We start from the raw sequence: 22,243 nt of genomic DNA on the forward strand, positions 1-22,243 counted from the left end.
GACTAAAATTACTTTTTTAGCAATCTATATGGGCAAGTTCTCTGTTCAGGGTTTCATTTTCATAGGTGTGTTGAAAAGGTCAATGAAGTGTCTTGTCATCTATGTAGACATCATCTCTAGCCAGATGGAGCCATCCTCATTCTTCAGTGATACTAGGACTGTGGTAAGGTATATGGATCCATATACATTTTTCTGTGGTTTAATCATAGTCTGCATAGTCCTGATCTTTTCATTCTTGGTTCTTTGTCACTGGCCACATGCTTCATGTCATATTTCACTGTAAAGTACCAGCTTCTGAATGCATCCCTTTTGTGCTTATATTATGCAGAATTGTAGGAAGTACATTCCTGAGAAATAGTTTACTAGTAATGGAACAAGGAATTGCCCAGTTAGCATCTGGCATGAGATTGCTTGACTTTTCCCCTTGATTATGAAACATTTTGAATTTTGTTAGCTATACAGATATTGAACCAGTCTCTTCCTTTTATAAAGATACTGGCAATTGCTCCTTGATATCTGAACATTTTACCATTGTTCATTTTCATTAAGGTAGTACTTTTCTTCTTAAAGATTAAAAAAAAATTCCTTTATAGCAAGTATGATGTTAGTGTTATTGGCACTTTTTAAGTGCTTTTTAGCCTATAAAGTGCTATCATACATTATTTCACTTGATCCTCATCAGCTTTATTAAATAACACTGTATATTAAAAAGTGTGTAAGATCATTGAAGTATATTGACACATGAATAAGTTCTCTTCTCCATCCCTAGGGGCCAAAATAGAAATCTCTTTATTCTTTAGCTGTGCTTCTCATAGTCTTTTCATTCCATCCAAGCGGAATTCTTCCTAAGTTATCTTCTCATTGCTATTTCTCTGTTTAAATTCTAAAAAGATCCCTACTACCTATCAAATCAAGTCCAATTCATCACTTTGGCTGGCATGAAAGAGTCTGCGTAATTTGGCCCTAATCTACCTTTCCAGCTTTATCCCCCAATATTTTCATCAGCCCAATACACTCTTCCTTTTCCTTTATTCCTTGCCTATTCTCTATGTCTATATTTGTACTATTATACTGTGAAATTTGTTCCATTTTTCTATTATTGGAATCTTTCCAATAAGCGGTACTAGCTCTTCCTCAAGGCCTTTCCCAGAAACTTCAGTCTGTTGGATCTCTTATTTTCTACAACCACCTCGTAATAATTATCTATGCTATGTTCTGTAAGTTTTTGTATTCTGTGAGCTTTTCTTTATTGTATTTTTAATTATTTCGTATGTACTAACAACACTAACAGCTAACACTTACATAGCGCTTACTGTGCGCCAGATATTCTTAGTAGTTTATAAATACTTACTTATTTAATCCTTGCAACAACCCTGTGAAGTGGGTACTGTTATTATCCTCACTTTGAGGATGAGGAAACTGGAACAGAAAGGTTATTAACTTGCTTAAGTTGTGGGACCAAAATATAAACCCAGGCACTAACTAAGTCTTGACACTGAGACTTGTTGAGGGCGAGCCAAAGTTCACATAGCACACCTCCCCCCAGCACAGAGCACCTATACTATTAATACTGCCTCGAATCACACTGGTTTTGGGGAGGCTTTATCCCAGTTCTGCAACAGGTCTGATGCCAAGGAGTGGTGTTGAAGAAAGTGAGTTCCTGATTAAGCGGCATGCCCATAAGAGGGTCTGTGCAGAGGAAGAGTTCCCAATCTGCATTAACAGCCTCCCCCTCTCTGTCAGCCTTAGCCTTCATTTAATTAGGCTTCTTTAAACTTACCCCTATGCAATTACATAGAGGTCTCATAAAAGGCCTGATTTCAAGTTTTTGTAGCAAAAGTTTTATTTTTAATACTTGTATTTGAATATGGTCATGTCTGATTGGGGAATCCAAACCAAATTATAAGGCCAATATGTGAAGGTTTATTTTAAGGATTACTGGAAAAGCTACCATGCTCCACCCCCTGCCCTCCTGCCTTCCATTGCCCACCTGCTGTCGCTACCCTGCAGCCCACTTCCCCCTCTCCACCCGCAACAGTAATATAAAGTGAGTTGTGCTGTTCTCTCTTTGTGAAAGTGGGGTGGAATGTCGAAAAACTAAGTGGTTCCTAATGTTAGGATTGTAAGAGAGAGGAGGCAGTAGTTCAAATATGAACCATAAAGGTGCTGCAGAGGTATGTGCAGGGTGTATCAGTAGATGGTAAAAAAGCCATATAGGCTAAAAGGAAGATCAGCATTCCACTGAGGTGTTTTTTTTTTTTTTTAGATAATTAAAAGAAATATATCCAAATAGGCCTAATATTAAAAATATCCTTCTCCTTCTCTAAAAGTGATGTATAGCCCATGATCAAGAGGATGTGTGCTCCTAGTGTATGGATCACTGCTTAAGTCCTCATGGTCAGCTGCGGCTAGAACCTGTGGTGCGGGAATGATTAAGAAGAGCAAACCCACTGCCCTCAAACCCTAGACCTAACTGGTTTTACTTTAATTGCTAAGGGTCTTGTCCATTAAAAGTCCTCTTTATTTTTATCATACAATAGTATCTCCCTATTCCTAAGTTTAATACAACATAAAACTAGATTTTCTGGTAGCGAAGACTATATTCAGGGAAGAAGAATCAACTACCAAAGACTTAGGGTTTGAAATCATAATCCTGGAAAGTTACTTAATCTCTCTGAGCTTCAGCTTCCTCCTCTGTAGAATGGACAGGAGGATGATAATGTACATCACAGGGTTCCTGTGAGAATTGCTCTAACGTTGCTACCTCATCTCTCACCTCTCCACCAGCTACCCTCTGCAAAAACTAATATTGGTGACTTGCAGGTCCCCAAACTAGAAGAGACTTGCTTTCATTCTGTCTCGTCCCATTCTTCCAACTCTTTCATCTGGTTCATCCTTTAAGATTCAGTTTAGGCATCACCTCTTTTACTTCCTCTTTGTTGCAGGTTTTGTTCCTTCTATGCCATTTTCATAATAACCTAGTTATACCTCATCGCACTTCTTTGCACTTACTTTTCAGTCCTCTTCGTTAGACTGTGAACTCTCTAAGAGTAAAGTCTTGTATGTCTTGTTCATTTTTTTATGCTTTTGATGTCAAGCATGTTGCCTGGTATGTATTCCTTGATAGGTGGGTAGAAGGAAAAGAGGGAGGAATAAATAAGCTTGTATATGTGAAAGCATTTTGTAAACTATAAAGTGCTATGCACATGTTGTTGTCATTTTGTATTATAGTCCTTAATGATGTATTTTTAATACATTCTAAGTGTCCATTTTTAGAAAGCCTTGATCCTGCTGATATAATTCTTAGGTATTGGCTATATTGTTACAGCATCCAGGGACAGCATCTTCTGTTACAGGATTATATTTTCCATGTTGTTTTCCAACAATTTAATTAATTAGGCTTAACTCAACAGGTTTATTAATCTAATTGCTTCACATCTGTTTATTAAAAATATATATTTCACTCACATGTGGCTCCATAATGTCTACCTCAGTCTTTATTGTTTCACATTTATAATGAAAATAAAACCCTCTCCATCATACTGAAAATAGGTTGACTATTGTTTCTTCTTCTTGGAGCCTGTACTGAAAATAAACACCTCTAATTTTATTAGCATGGTAGGAGCTTAATGTTTAATACAAAATTATGCATGTATTAATACCTCTCTTCCGGTCTTTTAATGGCAAGGATATTGGATTCCGACTCGACTCACTACATACCATCCTGCAACAGGAAGTCCTGTTACAAGAGGATGTGGAACTGATTGAGCTACTTGATCCCAGTGTCCTGTCTGCAGGGCAACCTCAACAACAGGAAAATGGACACCTTCCAACACTTTGCTCCCTGGCGACCCCTAATATTTGGTACTGTCCAGAAAACATCTATCCGTTGCTTACATACAGAGTATTACCAGAGGAAATCCATCATCACGCTCTCCATTATAAAGGCATTATAAACATTTTAGCATTTTAATTAATGTAATGATATGCCAGAGGTTAAAAAAAAAAAAAAGTCCTTTCTAAAGTAAATACTATTCCAAGTGAAGGTGGAAAAAATATCCAGTTTGATTATTATATACTTTCAACTCAGTATAGTTAGTGCTGTGTTTAACAACCCAATAAGCAGGTATAACATATGCCAAAAAAAAAATCTCTTTTACCCATATACCTATACACATGTGCGCATGAAGGCCTAGCCAGTGCTTCATGTTTCTTTACCATTAATAGACTATGTAATAATTACATTGTAGAGACACCAAGGATAGGACATGGGGCATGGAGGTAAACAGTTGATTCCTGCTTTGTTGGGTGAGAAGAGATCATAGACAATAGACAATTCAAACTATCTTAAAACTTGTCAACCACTTGAAGTATTTGGGTCTAATGCAGAAGTCTCAGGCCATAATCTCTTAAAAAGAAATATACATGTATAGTAAAAAGGGATTATATATACAGAACTGTTAATATCCTCTTCCTATTAAAGTATGAGTTTATTAAATGAACTAAATTATTGCTCCAACTGTTCAAGTTATGTGGGCAGTTACATTCATTGGCCTCAGTGTTCTGAATTTATCTGTCTTTCCTGTCACATTGACAAATGCTTCATATTGTAATAGATAGCAAAATATGGTGTTTTCCAAATATGTAGTCACTCAGATGTCATGATGAAGTAAAGCATCTTATCCTTTAAAAATATAAGAACTTAAGGAGCTGCTAGAAGGAAGCATAGGTTTTAAGAATTTTATAACTTTATATTCAAGTTTTCTTTGACCTCAAATGTCATTAAGCAATTCTGAGTCCTATAAATACGTTATAGACTTTGCTATAAATACATAAAAGTATATGATGAGATTTTGCTTTATGATATTACCAATATTGTCTAACAGTAAAGGATTCCAAGGGAAATTAGGGCAGGCAAATATTTATTAAGAAGCATTCTTACATTTTCTTTATAGTTTGACTATATAACTGTCTTCAAGTAGTGTTGATGTTGTTTTTCGGATATCCTCAGATACAGCTCCCCTATATTTACCTCTTTCTTATATTTTCACATTTTCATCTAAGCCTTCATTGCTTGAATGATGTATGTTAGTCTGTAGATTTGTAATTGACCTAAATTTAATAAAAGTACAAATAAAATAAAAGTACAAAGCTTGTCCATATTACAGTCTGCAATAAATATGTATATTCCAGAATTGTGGTGATGGTTATTTAAAATTAATGATAAAATAAAATAAGATGACTTTATTCAAAGCAATTACTCATGAAGTATATATTATTTCTAATTGGAAGAATGCTTATATTTTCTTGAGGTATTATATGTTTTTTGCACAGATAATTAAAGTCTAATTTTAGAGGAAAAGACCTCATGATATCTCCAAATATTAAAGGTTTTTAGTAGTAAAAATTAGTAAAAATTAAAGTTTTTTTAAATTTTATATTTGTAAAATCAGATTTTAAAATCTGTAATTTGTTTTTAGGTTAAAGAGCACATATCTTAAAAAAAAAAAAAAAGGTTTCTTCAGAAGATACCTATTTATGTCCTTTACCTAAACTGATTAGCTCTAGACAGTGGGTATCTAGCAACTAGACAGTGGTGCTAGATATTTTTTAACTGTTTCATATTACTTTTTAAAATGTCATATTTTATAAAGTCATACTTTATAAAGAAGCTAGCATTTTATCTATTTTAGGAAACCTGAATTGCTGACTAAAGTAACTCATCTTTCTCTGGACTGATGGATATCATTTTTTTGGCTTCTCTATTCTAGGGATGTCTCAGTGCTATTTGCCTTCATTAGTTTGCTCATTATGCTTCCCACTTGGTGGATTGTATCTTCCTGGCTGCTATGGGGAGTGATTCTATTTGTTTATCTGATCATAAGAGCTTTGAAATTATGGAGGACAGCAAAACTACAAATAACCCTAAAAAAATACAATGTCCATTTGGAAGATATAGCAACAAATAGCCGAGGTTTTACTAACCTCGTGAGAAAAGCTTTACGTCTCATTCAAGAAACTGAAGTCATTTCCAGAGGATTTACACTGTGAGTTCATTTTTCATTTTATTTTTTAAATAATTCTTTTCTACTACATAGTTAAATTAGAATGTTACCTATTTTCATTTTTGTTTTGCATTTACAGAAAAAACTAGGTTTCTCTTTAGCACTTATTAAAGTCTGTTAACTGCTAAGTGAAGGAATAAATACATTATATATTAGATTTAATAAGTGGTATGATTCTTTTTTCTACTTTGAGAAACCAAAGTGCTTTGAGAATCATGATTATTTCTGTGTGTTACCATGTGATTACATAAGATAATATAGAGAGAGAGCCTTGATCCTCGCATGCAGTAGTTACCCAATAAATACTTGTTCTCTTTACTCACTGTCAGATGCTCTCTTTACTCAGTTTACATGATAGATGTATCTGACAAGAATTCATTTTGAAAAATCTTGCCATGTATTAATAATATTCTTTAGGTTAATATTAGTAGATATTTTGGCACTGATGCTCTCAGATACTCTCACTGATATTTAATACGGGAAATTAAATATTCAACAGTCTAGCTGTAAGTGTATTAAGCTACCGGATGGATAGGCTATTTATTCTATTATTAAAGGGAAAACACCAATTATGTTCCATATTCTATGCCAGACAATTTTGCATACAACTAAAGGCATACAATTATAAGCGGTAGAGCAAATGTTCAAGTTCATTCCATCTGCCTCTAAAGCTTGTTTCCCGTACACTAGGCTGCCAGCTAAGCACTTACAGATGACAGTTGTAGTATAGTATATTTAATAATTTATATAACTCATATAACGTCTGCAACCTATAGGTGGGAGAAAGTAAGTATATGGCAGAGAATAATTGTTGCTCTTAATTAGTTGTATCTGGAAAGTCATGAAAAGAGGCGGGCAGAAGAACCTTGGGTAGTCATTGCATCCTCCACTCTGCTCACTCTAGAGTAGTACCTAAACAATCTTGACATAAAAGCTGTATTTGGAATATCATGAAACAGGAAAGTAGGCGAGTCTCCAGCAATCCTCTCATTCTTCACTCTGTTGTGTTCTGGAACAGTGTTTTAAACTCCTGAGACATGAGAGAGATTTTATAACTTCTCTTTCTGCTTAATTCAAAATGTAACAGTCCTTAGTGTCTGTTAATTTTGGTCCTTCCATTGTAGTTAAAGTCCACTTCTTGTTGATAGAGCGTAGCAAATATTGAGTGTCAATTTTTAAAAGTTAAAAATCGTACTAAGTAAGTAATATAGCTCCTTTGCATCCTGGACTTGCACAACAAGAGGACTGACAGGTTAAGCAAAGTGGCTCTGTGTCCAGTTAATGCTTAGGCCTGTATAGAGGATTCTGTGCCTTTTGTCATTGTCCCACTTTTACCCATATGTATAGAATTGGCATGAAGAGCTAAAATGGGCCCGTTAGGCATGATTTCCCTCTGGATTATGACTTCTATCTATTCAAATGCAGACAGACAGAAAAATTTTTGGAACAATTGTACTTCACTTGTCTCCATCTAACTGGAAAATGGATTGAAAAAATTATGAGGAATAATAAATTTTGAATCATAATTTTTTAGAAATATTTTCATTTTTAAGACTGAGTTAGTAAAATGGAACACAAACGATAGTGTCCATATATTGAAAATATTAGTGCTGTTCTATTCTACCTCAACTTTTCCTCTCTAGCAAATAATTTAACCCTTCTTTGCCTCATTTCTTTATTTTAAAATAAGCCTATCCGTCATTGTCCTGTTTTTTATAGATTTTTAATGCCTGAATATGTTTAGTTTGGTTTAACATTTTTTTAAGTTTTGAGTTAGATGTCTTATTTTACAAATTTGTGGTTATAGTGTAAGAAATTTATAAATTCCAAATACTTTGTTTTACTATTAGGAGAGGTCACTAGTTAGGTGAAAAACTTATTGTCTGGAAAACTATGTAATATGAAATCTCTCATAGTTTCATTTATAAAAGCATAATACGTTACATGGTGTTGTTGCAAATAGGTACTCCCCATTTATCTTTGGAAAAGTGCTTATGAAATGTGCCTCCTCTTGAACAGTTTCGAGAGTAGCTATGCTACTACGTAGTAACCCTTACTTTGCCTTTCTACTTGCATTCCCCTGTTGGCCACTGGTCCTGTTATCTTTCTGCGTCCCCTACTTCATTTTGAGTAGGTAAGTGCCAGTGGCTGCAGGTGGGTAAGTAATTTTACCCTACTTTTATGAATGTACAGAATGTATTTCTATACAGTATTTGATTGTTCTGTACAAATGACCAAAAATATGATTGATGAACATATGTAAATGCATATTAAGAATGTGAAAGTGTTTATAATTAAGGCTTTCATACTTACTGTAGACATAGGTTTTGAAAACTAAATGTAAAGTAGTACCACTTTAGTATATTCTGGCAGATAGAGTGTCTATATCAAAAAGTTACAGTTTCTTACATAAATATTCCTACAGTTCTACTATATTTCAGTTAAAATTTGTTGTTTCCCCATATCAGAGGAAGCCTTTATTCTTTGAGATTTTAATTTTTCATTTGTCTTTTTTCTGGTGGCTATATATGTGTCAGGGAAATATCTATTTATGAGACCTGAGTTGGGATATTTATAAGCATTTTCTAATGAAAATCATGAAAAAGGAATTTTTTTTCCTAAGTTTAATAGAATTGTGGATTTAGAAAACAAAAACTTTAGGACACCTGTACAGTTGTATCACATTTTACTTTTCAAGTTTGCTTGACAGGGTCAGTGCTGCTTGCCCATTTAATAAAGCTGGACAGCATCCCAGTCAGCATCTCATCGGTCTTCGGAAAGCTGTCTACAGAACTGTAAGAGCCAACTTTCAAGCAGCAAGGCTAGCTACCCTATATATGCTGAAAAAATATCCTTTTCTGTCTATATGTAAGAATAAGCAATGTTCCCAGAGTCCTGAATATAGATATCATAGCTGCATCCTATAAAAGTTAACTGTAAACTGAAATTGCCTATTTTGAAGCTTATTTCCATCATCACTTCTATTTTAAAACTAGGGGAATGACAATAATAGACAGGAAGAAAGTTCTTCTGCTCTCATGTGGCTCATTTTAACAAGGAAAACACTTGAAGTCCCTCCCTTCACTGGTCCAAAGAATAAAGTCAAAATAACCTGGCTTCTCTAGGTCAGACATTTTTTCAAATTGCTGAACATGACAAATTTGCGTCATGACGTGGAAATAAACTGGCAACAGGAAATCCTTCCCCTTTCAAAAAACAGAGGCTCTAGAGTCAGATTGGCTGTCTAAATTTGGGCTGAATCAGTTACTGTGTAGGTAACCGTAAGCAAGTTTCTTCACTCTCTGTACCTTGTTTTATTTATTGGTAAACTGACAATAATAACAAAATCTTCCTGACTGCTTTTGTTAGACCAAATGAATTGGTGCATATAAAGTGCTTAGGCAGTGTCTGGTATATAATAAGCACTTAAGGACTGCATGACAATAAGTCTGTCTCTTAAATTTACTAAATCAGGAAATTAGGTCTGTTAGAAAATAAAAGTGTATAAGATCTTTATTTTAGTTAAAATTTAGTTAGGTGAGTTATGAGTAAATGGGATACAAAAACTACTTTGTACCTTCAGTATGCTGAGTATTGTTAACATTGACAAATATAATGCTTAAAAGTTTACAGAGTGCTTTATGTTCTATCATTATATCCTTATACAAACCTTTCCATCTAGATTTTCTTATCTCCACTTTATGAGAAAACTAAATAAAATCTCTACTTTATATGGGATTTACCCAGTGTCACACAATTAGTAAGAGGTGAAATTGTGTCTTGACTGTAGGACTTAGGACTTTAAACCTTTTCTATATATGTATAGATTTACTATATCTAGATACACACACACACACATACATACATACACATACTGTACTGTATTACCTCTTTGGAAATTGGGAGAAAGCACTTTCATTTTAGTCAAGAACTTGTCTATTCAATTTGTTTACTGCCTAAATACCTGCCTGCAATGTGCTAGGAAGACAGAGCAAAAACCTGTACTACCTACTTTTAAAGACTTTTGAGTGTAGTCAGTAGATATTCATAATACAGTATAAGTGCCCAGGGTGCCTTCCAGCATAGCAGGACAATTTACTTGACCTGTGACTTCTGTGAAGACACAGAAGGCTTTCAGGGAAGCGACACCTGAGCTGACCCTCAAGGAATGAGTAAGGAGTTGACCTTGAGGATAAAAGTGTGCATTGCAAGTAGGAGGAAGAAAAGATATAGAAGGAAATAGAGATATGACAGTGTGGGATGTTAACTGCAAGTAGTTATTCATTCAGTGAATATTATGCCAAGCAGTTTGCTAGTCACTAGATATACAGTGGTCCACATAATAGACATGGTCCCTGCCTCGGGGAGCCTATAGTTTAGTGAGGGATTGGGAGTGAGGTGGGCTGAGAGGGCCCTAACAAAGATTGCAGATGGTATGAATTCCGTGGGCCAGTCACTTATCTAGATACTGGGAACCTAGCAGTGAACAAGATAGACAAGATCCTTGTTCTTATGGAGTTTGTCTTCTAGTGGATGATATAATTAATAAAAACTGAACAGAGTATTTTCAGATATTTGCTATAAAGGGAAAAAACCCCAGGGGAATAGGATAGAGAGTGATTGGTGTGTTGCTGTTTTTGATTGGATGATAGGGGAAGGCCTTCAATTTAAACTTAGATTTGAGATGGAGTTCCAGTCAGATGGACCAGTGAGTATAAAGATCTTGTGGCAGGAGTGAATTTAGTATGATTGGAGTATAGAAAAAGGACCATCATACTCGAAGACTGCAGCACAGTAAGTTGGGAGTCGGAGTATGAGATGAGATTCAGAGGTAGGCAGGGGCCGGATCATATTCTCCGTATAAGAAACCTTAAGGAATTAAAAAAGTATCCACCAACTATTTCTTTGGAAAGACCAGTAAGTTATATAAACCCTCGTGTGCCTGATCAAAGTAAAAAGAATAGAAATATACAAGATTAGTAATGAGAACAGAGCAAGAAATTAAAATTATTATAAAGGGATAGTATTTGTAACTTTGTGGCCACAACTTTGAAACTGTAGGGAGAAATGGATCATTTCATATCAAAACACAAATCTCTAAAACTGACCTAGGAAGAATTCAGAAACTGGAGATTAATAAAAAGAATTCCATTAAAAAAAAAGAAAGCGGGCTTCCCTAGTGGCGCAGTGGTTGAGAGTCCGCCTGCCAATGCAGGGGACACAGGTTCGAGCCCTGGTCCGGGAAGATCCCATGTGCCGCGGAGCAACTAGGCCCGTGAGCCACAACTACTGAGCCTGCGCGTCTGGAGCCTGTGCTCCACAACAAGAGAGGCTGCGACGGTGAGAGGCCCGCGCACCGCGATGAAGAGTGGCCCCCGCTTGCCACAACTAGAGAAAGCCCTCGCGCAGAAACGAAGACCCAACACAGCCATAAATAAATAAATAAATAAATACTTTAAAAAAAAAAAAAAAGAAAGCACCTGGTTATATATGTAAACAATGGAAAATGTGCAGCTGTAAAAAAGTGATAAAAGGTCTTGATGCACTATTGTGGAATGATCTCCAAATTATGTTGTTAAATGAAAAAAAAAAAGCGAATTGCATAGAGCAGTATTTATACTACCCTTCCATTTGTGTATAGAAGGGATTGTATATATGAGGGGATAAATAAGAGTGTGCATGTGTATATACACATATATATATCCCCACATACACACACATTTATATTTGGATTTCCTTTTATGTATGTACATAACCATAAAATATCTTGAAGTATACACCAGATACTGGTAACAGTGATTGCCTTTGCCTTTGGGTAGGTGAACTAGGTGGCTAAGGGATAGAGGTAGGAAGCAGTTTTTATTATACCCCTTAATCCCTTATAAATTTTTAATCCTATGAATATATTACTTATTCAAAAACTAAGTGAGTGAAAAAATGTTTAACTCCCTGGTCCAGATGGTTTTGTAGTTTAAAAAAAAAGCTATTTCAGAAAAGATTAGATAGAAAGCTACAGTACATCATTTTATTTATGCAGATACTATAATCTCAGTTCCAAATAAAAACCAATCTCACAAATAGAATATTTATAGATTCCGCCTAGTACTATATCAAAAGATTATTATAATACGACAAAATAGGGATATGTTATAAATACATGAAGAGTTCAAATATCAAGAATTGTATGGATATAATTCTTTACAAAAACAATGAAAGTGGAGGAAATCACATAGTAATGTTGATAGATGCGCATGAGGAAGAGGAAGGCAGAAACAGAGCAGCCGTCTATGTCAACAACCTAGGTGGAACAGGCTTAGTGTTAGTTACATCAGTAGTTTTTGTTTCCAGGTAACAGTCAGGTAATGATGTCCTGCAGTGTGCAGACCTGGAGGAAAAGAGGAAGTATTTGCTGTAGGGTGGTGAGGGCCTGAGCCATGATACAATAAAGTACATAATACAGTTTCAAAAGGTAGATGCGAAAAATAACTAAGTTAGCACTTCAGCGCTTGTGAAGAGTTGAACTTTTAATTCTCTAGCTATAAAGATAGTTTATTCTCAAGTATCCTGTAAGATTTGACGTATATTAATATATTAGATTTTAAGATTAGTTTCTTTTTTAAAAAACTGATGTAAATCTCCTCAAAGTTCAGAACAAAGATAAGTAAAGGTAATTTTGGACAGTTTTATTGTACTCTTTATGCTTTAATGAAAAGGCTTTGTTGATTGCCTTAACCTAATTTAACCTACCCCCTGAACTCTGAGAGTGACAATGTAACCAACTACATCTGTGTGGTGCCTTTTAAGGAGCTGGGCCTTGGACTTAGTGAAGAGCAGATTTCAGAAGAGGAAGCACATAACCTTACAGATGGCTTCAGCCTGCCTGCATTGAAGGTAATCCATTCATGGATGGGAAGGGCTGAAGAAAAGATAGATGCATTTGGATTGTGCCTGTGCTTTCTGAACATAAATGGTGCACCTGTTTCTTTTGTTGTTTGCTGGATACCATTACCATAATAACCTTACTGATGTTTTTGAAACTGCCTTTAAAGAGGGACAGCACTGTAAAGATTGGATGAAGAGTGGAAATTCCCTGGCGGTCCAGTGGTTAGGACTCTGCGCTTCCACTGCAGGGGGCACAGGTTCCATCCCCAGTCAGGGAACCAAGATACCACATGCTGCTCAGTGCAGCCATAAATAAATGAATCAATGAATGAATAGAGGAGATCCTTATGTTCTGATATTGAAATACTTTAAATTCTTACTATAAGCATTTCTTGTATTAAATTAGAGTTTGAAGATAAATGAGTTTAGTAGGAACCCAATATATGAGTGATTTTATTTACTAGCCATTTGTTTCAACAAACATGGGTAAAGAACGTACAAGATCTGCATCTTTCCTTGGAAAATCTCCAAAATTCTTATTTAGAACAAGAATTTTTTCATATATTAAAAACCACATAAAAGGATATATTTGACTACATAAGAATTAAACTTCTAAACTTGAAATGCTGTATACATATATATTTTTAATTTTATTTATTTATTTTTGGCTGCGTTGGGTCTTCATTGCTGCACGTGGGCTTTCTCTAGTTGCGGCGGGCGGGGGCTACTCTTCGTTGCGGTGCACAGGCTTCTCATTTCTCATTGCAGTGGCTTCTCTTGCTGCTGAGCACAGGCTGTAGGCGCGCGGGCTTCAGTAGTTGCAGGACATGGGCTCAGTAGTTGTGGCTCGCGGGCTCTATAGCACAGGCTCAGTAGTTGTGGTGCACGGGCTTTGTTGCTCCGCGGCATGTGGGATCTTCCCGGACCAGGGCTCAAACCCATGTCCCCTGCATTGGCAGACGGATTCTTAACCACTGCACCACCAGGGAAGCCCCAAATGCTGTATACTTTAAATGTAAATAAGCTCAGGAAAACAATTGCAGTGATTTATAAACAAAGGGCTTGAATTCTTTCTGTATAAAGAGCACTAAGGTATGTGAAACCTATTGAAGATAGGTCAGGTGTGTGAATTGCCAGTTCACAGAAACCAGAAATGGCCAATAAATGTGATAAAAATTTTCAGCCTTACTTGTATTTTGCCAAGGATATTGAAAGTTGATAATACTCATTGTCAGTGAAAATTCTGAGAGACCTCACACCAGTGGTCAAAGTATAAACTGCTTCACTTTAGCTGTGAATACCAGTCTTCACAAAGGTATGTACCCTTTACGCCAGCAATTTTAAGCTCACAGATTCATCTCAGGAAGTAATCAAAGATATATGTTCATAATATTACTACGGCAGCAAATCTTCGAAATGAGTTAAAAGTTCAGTGATTTGAGATTGGTAATAAGATTTATGGTACATTCATTTAATAAACTGCTTTGGAGTTAGTAGTAGAAAAAAATAACATTTAAAAGCATAAGTTAAAGCATCTTACAAAAACTAACTGTATGCATTGTAAGATTCCAGTAGTATTTTTAAAAAGTCAAGCCAAATGTCTTTAAATTCCTTTTCAGTATTTAGCAAACTCCACTTAGATATTTTTTTATTTCTAGCCTTTAAACTTCACTTGATACCATGGAAATCAGTGCAAGTGTAGTTAACAGCATATTTTTCAAGATTCATTTTGTTTTGAGACCGTATAAACTTTTACATCTTTAAAATTTTCAGATCCACATAAAAGTTCTAGTTCTCCTGTTTGTTTTTCTTTCCAGTTACTTGAAATTTGCCTTGATTTATTTTTAACCTCATTCTAACCCATCTTAATAAATGGCATCATACAACTTATTAAGCTAGAAACCTGGGCACTATCCTCCTTATCCCTCTTTTTACCCTTCATGTATAAGCTATGAGTAGTTTTTTGTGTTGGTTCCACCTTCAAAATACATTTTAAACTCATTCACTTTTTTTCATGTCATTTCCCACCATTCTAGTCCCAGCTGCCATCATTCTTACTGAGGCTGCTACAATAGTTTTCTTACTGGTTTCCTTAGTTCCCTAAAGTTTGTTTCAGAATGCAGTTTGACATTTAAAGTGCCTTAAAAATGATATATGCTTTAAATCAGTAATTCCACTTCTGCAAATCTTTCTTAAGGAAATGATTTCAAATATATTAAAGCTTTATATACCAGGTTGCTTATTAGCTTTGCTTATGATAGTGAAAAATGGAACACAGCCTAAATGTGCAGCAGTAGAGGAATAGTTGCATGAATTACACTAAGTCCAACATGGTGAACCATTGTATACCAGCTACAACTTGCTTATAAAGATTTTGTAAAAAACTTGGAGAAACCAGTGAAACAATCAGGATACATAAATATATATTTACTAACTCTGTGTTTAGAAAAAGACCATGAGAAAATACTAATATACCAATAGCTACTCTTTAGTGTGGTTGCACTATAGGTAATTCCATTTACTTCCCAATTCAATACCATGACCATGCTTTACTCTATGATGGAAATAAAGTTATTTTCAAAGAACAATTTGGGAGATTCTTAATGATGAAAAAGCAGGAACTTTGGAATTGAGCAGACATGGGTTTATATTTTAGCCCTGACACTGACTAGTCATTTGACCTTGAGTGAGTTGTTCTTTGAACTTGCCTAATCTGTAAAAAGGGGTTACCATACCTGCCCTACAAGGTGTTAGATTAAATGAGAAAACATACAAAATACCTACAACAGGGCTTGTTGTATAATGGTTAACCCAAAATGGTAATAGCTGTTACTCTTTAAGAAGGATTTGGAGAAAGAATTATGGTCATATTTCTTAATTTCCCTTTTAACTTATTTTTTTGTTTACTCATCAAGATGTCTCAGTGATTTCCCTATTTCTTTATGCTTTTTAAAAAGCTTGTTAAATCCTGGATTATATTTTGGCCCAAGTACAGGCAGCAAAAAGAAACAGTGGGCCTCCTGGAGTCAGACTTTCTAGGTTTGACTCTCACCTGACTGCTAATATGGTCTTGAGCAAGTCATTGTTTCTGTGTTCATAAAATGAGATAACCATAATGCTGATCACTAAAGGATTAAATATTTGCCAACCATAACGCTGATCACTAAAGGATTAAATATTTGCCAGTCCAATACCTGGGAGAGAGTAAGTGATTAATAAACGTTAGCTGATTTTTTAAATTGCATCTGACATGACCTACTCTAAACTGTGGGACTTGTTCACTTGTTATCTCTCTACTCCACCACCAATGGTACTGGTTGTAGCTGGATCCTTTTTGCTCACCCATATTATTTTACAAGTCAGACAAACTTTAGTATTTTAATTCTGCTTTATTTTGACATATAACTAATCTATAACTAAACTTGATGATTGTGTTGCATTGTTACCAGGAATATCGGACTCCAAAAGAAGCCTATCTTGAGACTTACAGAGTTTATAAACTGCTGAAAATCCCTGTAATGTTCAAAAACTGTGTAGTGCCACCTTGTACAGTTGGCATTATATCCAGATAAAGAATTTTAAAATGGATTTTGTAAGTTAAATTTTAAAATTCTTTCTCAAAAGAGCAACACTAACTAAAGCTTTTTTAAAAATGTAGTGAAAGATGGTTTACAAATAAATTGGGGCCTCTTGTTTTCCTTTGTAATCTTCATTGTGTTCTCTAAAGAAAATACATTTTGGGGTTGTTTCTTTTTTAATTGTTCACATATCTTCCCTCAGGAGAACTTAGGAATTGCAAGTGCTGCGTCTTTGAAAAGGAAAGAAACTTCCTAATTGCATCCTGAGGAGAGACATGTGAAATATCTAGTACAGAGTCCTTATCCCTCTTTTTTTCTTAGTTTAAAGCTTTAACTAGTTTTTTTATAAAATTATTATAAAGAGTGTATTTCCTGCTTTAAAAAGCAAATCTGCATTTTGTGAAAATACTTTTTTTTTTTTTTTTTTTTGCCATACTGCGCGGCTTGCAGGATCTTAGTTCCCTGACCAGGGATCGAACCCGGGCCATGGCAGTGAAAGCACCGAGTCCTAACTACTGGACTGTCAGGGAATTCCCTGAAAATGCTTTAAATCAAAATTTCCTAATTGCCCATAAACTATGGTTATCCCCTCATCCAGAGCGGCTTCCCTTATTCAAAGAACAAACAAAAAAATGTGTATTTCTGAGTTTTGGTTTAATTGTATAATATGGCAGTGATTAGATAATAAATTTGTCTTTTTTAAAATGGCAGTAACCTATGCCAACTTGATTTTTTAATTGCTGTGATCTGAAACTCTGGAATCATCCTTGTTGACACCTTTACTCATAAACAGTCTGTCAAGAGATTCTGTCAGTTGTCTCACCGCTACTTAACCTCTTACCACGAACCACTATGGTACGAGCTACCATGTTAACTCCCACCTGGATTATTGCAGTAACCTCCTAACTGTCTTCACTTGTGCTCACCTCCCTATGATCTCTCAACACAGAATGATCTTGTTAAAGCTTAACTCAGATAATATTACTCTTCTGCTTAGAATCCTTCAGTGGTTCCCCATTTCTCTTAGAGTAAAAACCAGAGTTACTTCAGTAACTTCATCACTTACCATGCTCCCGCTTGCTTACTATGTCCCAGCCGCATGGACCTAGCTGTTCCTCAGATGTGCCAAGTATACTCCTACTACAGGACTTTGCACTTGAACCTTCTACTCCCTGGAACTCTTTGCTCATGGTGGCTCAGTTCCTTCAGATGAATTTAGAGACCCTCCTAGCCACCCCTCCTTCCCTTTGCTTCTCTCTCCCTCTTCTTCCCCTCACATATACACACACAAACACACATTTGCTGTTCCCCTTCTCTGCTGTATTTTCCCCATACCCATCAGACAAGAAACTTATTTTACTTGTTAATATCTATTACTCCCCCTACTTGACTATAAGCTTCATCAGGGCAGGGATATTTTTCACTTTTGTTCTCTGCTATATTATCAGCACCTAGAGTACTGCCTGGCACATCATAGCTGCTCAAGAAATATTTGGTGAATGAAAAAATAAAGGATAAAGAAAATCATTTTAGTAACAAAATTTAATGGTTAAATAAGAAGACTTGTGAGATACCTTGTATTTATATTTAAGAATCCCTAGATAGTGTATCTTCAGTGATTTAGAATTTTGGCCTTGCCCATTTAAAAAAAAAATGAGTTAAGAGTAAAATAGGTTTACATTAAATTATCTTAATTCATTATTTGCATAATTTTAAAATTCATTTAATAAAACAGTTTAAATAATGTCCATTTTCATGGTTATAAAAAATTGGAATCTAAATTATCCAGAGTGGTAAATTATCCTCTTTTTATTGTCTGCTAACTCCTGTTCATACTAGATTGTATTTGTTTGTTTGATATTGTCCTCTTGAACAGTACTATCTGGAGGAATCCTTTGCTGCCAGACTCAGGTTGCGTCTTACGAGAATGAGTGTTGTAGTTTCTCATGCTAGACATTCCTGAGTATGATCACTCTGGGACTGATTTTTATGTTTTTTCTTAGCTATTTCCTAGGCCAAAATAATGGTATAGTTTGAAGCCCAAACTCTGGCTCCATCAATGAGTTGTTTCTTTGGACTTACGTAGGTCCGTCATTCCTGCTGCCTCCTTTTCTCCTTTGTGTACATTTTTTAAATAACTCATCAAAGAACATTCATTTCTAATTAGCTGTGTCTCATTCCATCAGCATTTCTCTTTTAGGACAGAACTGTACTAAATTATATACTGGTATTAGCTGCTATATTATGATCAGAAGTTCCCATGTGCCATGACTATATAATTTGACGTTAACATTCTTGGCTACTCTTAGAGTTAGTTCAAACTCAGCTATATTCATTACTTAGAATAAAGTGAAAAGTTTAAACCAGAAGTTAAGATAAACAAATCTGTAGTTTGTTTTGTTGTTTTGAATGTTGACCAATATTTTTTATTGATCTAGTCCTTTTTTCTTGTTTTTTTTTTTTTTTTTTTTTTTAGGTTTTGTTCCAACTCTGGGTGGCACAGAGTTCAGAGTTCTTCAGGCGGTTAGCCCTGTTACTTTCTACAGCTAATTCACCTCCTGGGCCCTCACTTACTCCAGCACTTTTGCCTCATCATATTTTATCTGATGTGACTCAAGGTCTACCTCATGCTCATTCTGCCTGTTTGGAAGAGCTTAAGCGCAGCTATGAGTTCTATCGGTACTTTGAAACTCAGCACCAGTCAGTACCCCAGCGTTTATCCAAAACTCAGCAGAAGTCAAGAGAACTGAATAATGTTCACACAGCAGTACGCAGCTTGCAGCTCCATCTGAAAGCATTACTGAATGAGTAAGTTTAGAAGCCATGTAAGGAAATGTCCCCATGATTAGCAAGCTTCAGTCTTGTGCCATTGTGGTTGTTGGCTTATGTCCTAGCTAAAAAGCAGCAGCAAAATTGAGACATGCAGCCTAAACGATGGTTTAAAGGTACAAATGTAGCAGACAAACAGTGATTTGTAAGTACTGTAACTTGGGGGAGCCATTTATAGTTTTTACTTTACCTGATGTCAACAGAAAACCTAGAAAGATAGGACAAAAGCAGAGAAGTATTATTACATACAGTCGATGAGAAAAATATTGCTGTTTTTCTGAATAAATCAGAGCAGGTTTGGACATTTTTCTATAGCATAGAACAAGTTTTTTGGCCCCAGTTGAATAATAAAAATGTAGAATCCATAGTTTATATTTGTTGATCTACTTTGATATTCCGCCTTAGTGAAATGTAGGGTCCAGTCATTTCAGTGAAATTTTTCTGTAACAGATACTCATAGTATAGGACTGGATCAAATGAATGATTGGGTTCATGTTGTATTGTAATCAAGGGAAGGTCATAGGAATTTAATGAGTTGAGAAGATTGTAGTTGATGTACTTGACCCTGGATACCAGGCAAGAAGTAGAAGGGGGAGGGCAGCAATTGATTTTGTAAGATAAGAAAATGGGCCAAAAGGACTTGAAGTCTCAGTAAAATCAAAAAGCTAATTTACTGGAGTGAAGAAGGAGGTGATGTACAAGGATAGGAAATTAAGGTCAGAAAGACATTTTAAGAAGAGAAGTTTTTACCCATCAGTTCAAGGTCTGAGATAGGTATATAAGTTTGATGTAAAGATTACAGCATAGGGAAAAACTAAGAAACTGTGAGGCAGGGATGTTCCAGTGGTCTGTTGCTGCCGTTCTAAGAAAACCCTGTCTCCCACAGGAAATATGGGAGATAAGGCAATCTCCACTTGAGTGGGTGGCAAAAGTTGGATCATCATGAGAGGAAAAAAAGATTTCAGTGGAAAGACTGTGTTAGGCAAAGCCAGGGTCTATAAAGAATTAATGTTTGGCAATAGAATCAGAAATATACAGGGCATAATGGAATGCATTAACGTGAGGGAAGGTGGCTCGAGAAGGAGGAGTGCTACACTGGATGGACATGAAAATGATAAAGAAGGGCTTTGTACCTTGGTCAGGGATTATGAATGATGCATGGGAAGTATGTTTCCTACTTAAAAATGAAATATTCTATGTATGCTACTACATGTCACCTTTCAAAATACTTTCACTAGAGAGCAAACCAGTCACAAACCATCATATCTGATTTGCCCTTTAGCACTGCCACACACAACTTTTAAAAGTGTTATCTAAAAAATTTTATGTTTCGTCCCTCCCTCTCGCTTGTCCTCTTTGCTATTCCCACTCTCACTTGCCTACCCTAGGACATTAACCCTTTAACTGTTCTCCTGGCCTCTAGAGTGCAAGATTAATGTTTCTGAGGCATATATATGCTTTCTTACTTACCTGAAAATTTTCACTGGTTTTGGACTATAACAGCTTAGACTAAAGTCTGTATAAAACATTCTACAGAAAGGATTTGCCATAACCTGACTACAGGCTGCTTTCTGTCTTTATTTCTCACTTCTTTCCTTCAGTCCCGCCAAACTGTATAAATGCCTTTCCCCATGTACCATCTACAGTGACTTTCCTCGTCTTCTGTACATGCTCCGATTTTATCCATCCTTCAGTGCTGCCTCAGAAGTACCTCTTCCTTAGCTGCTCCCTGTCTGGACCCATAGCTGGTAGTAACTTCCCCCTCTTCTGAATTCTTATAAGCCTGTCTTTATGTCTCAGTCATTTTGTGCCTGGATTTAGCCCAGCTTCACAGCTTACCAGCTCTATGACCTGGGCAAGTTTTTTCAACTCTCTAGACCTAATTTGGAATGGAAATAAAATGTTAATCTTAATTTTTTATGATATTGTATTGTATATGTATAATTCCCCTGATTTGGTATAAGTTTCTTATAAGTAGGAAATGGGTTTAATTTATCCTTTCAGTTTGTAAAATGCCTGGTATGTATGCAAGAAATACTTGTTGAATAAATGTATGAATACTCTTCATAAGCTTTTTTAAAAATTGTGGTAAAATGCACATAACATAAAATTTACCGTTTAACCATTTTTAAGCATACAGTTAAGTGGCATTAAGTACATATATATTGTTGTGCAACCATCACCACCTTCCATGTCCAGAGCTTTTTTCATCTTATTAACTTATTTCTTAAATCAACCTTGCGAATTATACATTTCAGTTCACAGTTCACAGAAGTCTGTTGCTGTTTTTCTTTATTACTCAGGGTAATAATTTTTGAAGATGAACTTGAAAAGCTTGTTTGTACTAGAGAAACGCAAGAACTAGTGTCAGAAGCTTATCAAATCCTAGAACAGAAATTAAAGTTGATTCAGCCCCATGTTCAAGCGAGCAACAGTTGCTGGGAAGAGGCCATTTCTCAAGTGGACAAGTTGCTACGAAGGAATACAGATAAAAAAGGTACCTATGAGAGAGTTCTTTTGCGTACCCTTATCATATATGCTTATTCTTCTCTGGTAAGATTTTATTAGGTGTACTTCTTATCTATGTGATGAAACTGACTTGACAAGATTACTTAGTTTACTAAAAAAAAAAGTTAAATTTATATGTACAAATTGACACTGAATATAAAGCCTTGGCTCTTATTTTTGTAAATAAAAAATGAATATGCTTTGAAAGTTCCCTGAATCATATACCTCCTTTTTAAAAAATTGAATTAAACAAATAGATTTTAATAGTGTTATTCCATTATTAGGACTTCCAGAAACTCTTTTCCAGTTAGGGTAATAATGAGTTTGGTAGTCAGGGGCCAGAAATTGAGTTTACTTTTAAGATAAAATACTTCAGTCATT

The 22,243-nt window shown here is 35.5% G+C and overlaps 1 protein-coding gene across 10 annotated transcripts in view; it reads left to right on the top strand.

Annotated features, from left to right (window-relative positions):
• The window catches only part of VEZT (vezatin, adherens junctions transmembrane protein), a 73,423-nt gene that overhangs the window by 39,741 nt on the left and 11,439 nt on the right, over positions 1–22,243 (top strand). For 6 of the 10 annotated variants that reach the window (XM_068561065.1, XM_068561069.1, XM_068561072.1 and 3 more), the window contains 6 exons: positions 3,689–3,864; positions 5,772–6,047; positions 8,764–8,913; positions 12,809–12,956; positions 19,002–19,333; positions 21,658–21,851. In XM_068561065.1, coding sequence (XP_068417166.1) covers positions 3,689–3,864; positions 5,772–6,047; positions 8,764–8,913; positions 12,809–12,956; positions 19,002–19,333; positions 21,658–21,851 — 1,276 coding nt within the window. Of the gene's footprint in view, positions 1–49; positions 164–3,688; positions 3,865–5,771; positions 6,048–8,763; positions 8,914–12,808; positions 12,957–19,001; positions 19,334–21,657; positions 21,852–22,243 lie in introns of all 10 variants that reach the window. The other 4 variants (XM_068561066.1, XM_068561075.1, XM_068561073.1 and 1 more) reach the window with 3 other exon arrangements.

This window comes from Eschrichtius robustus, chromosome 13 (genome assembly GCF_028021215.1).
Source record: "Eschrichtius robustus isolate mEscRob2 chromosome 13, mEscRob2.pri, whole genome shotgun sequence".
Lineage (NCBI taxonomy): Eukaryota > Metazoa > Chordata > Mammalia > Artiodactyla > Eschrichtiidae > Eschrichtius > Eschrichtius robustus.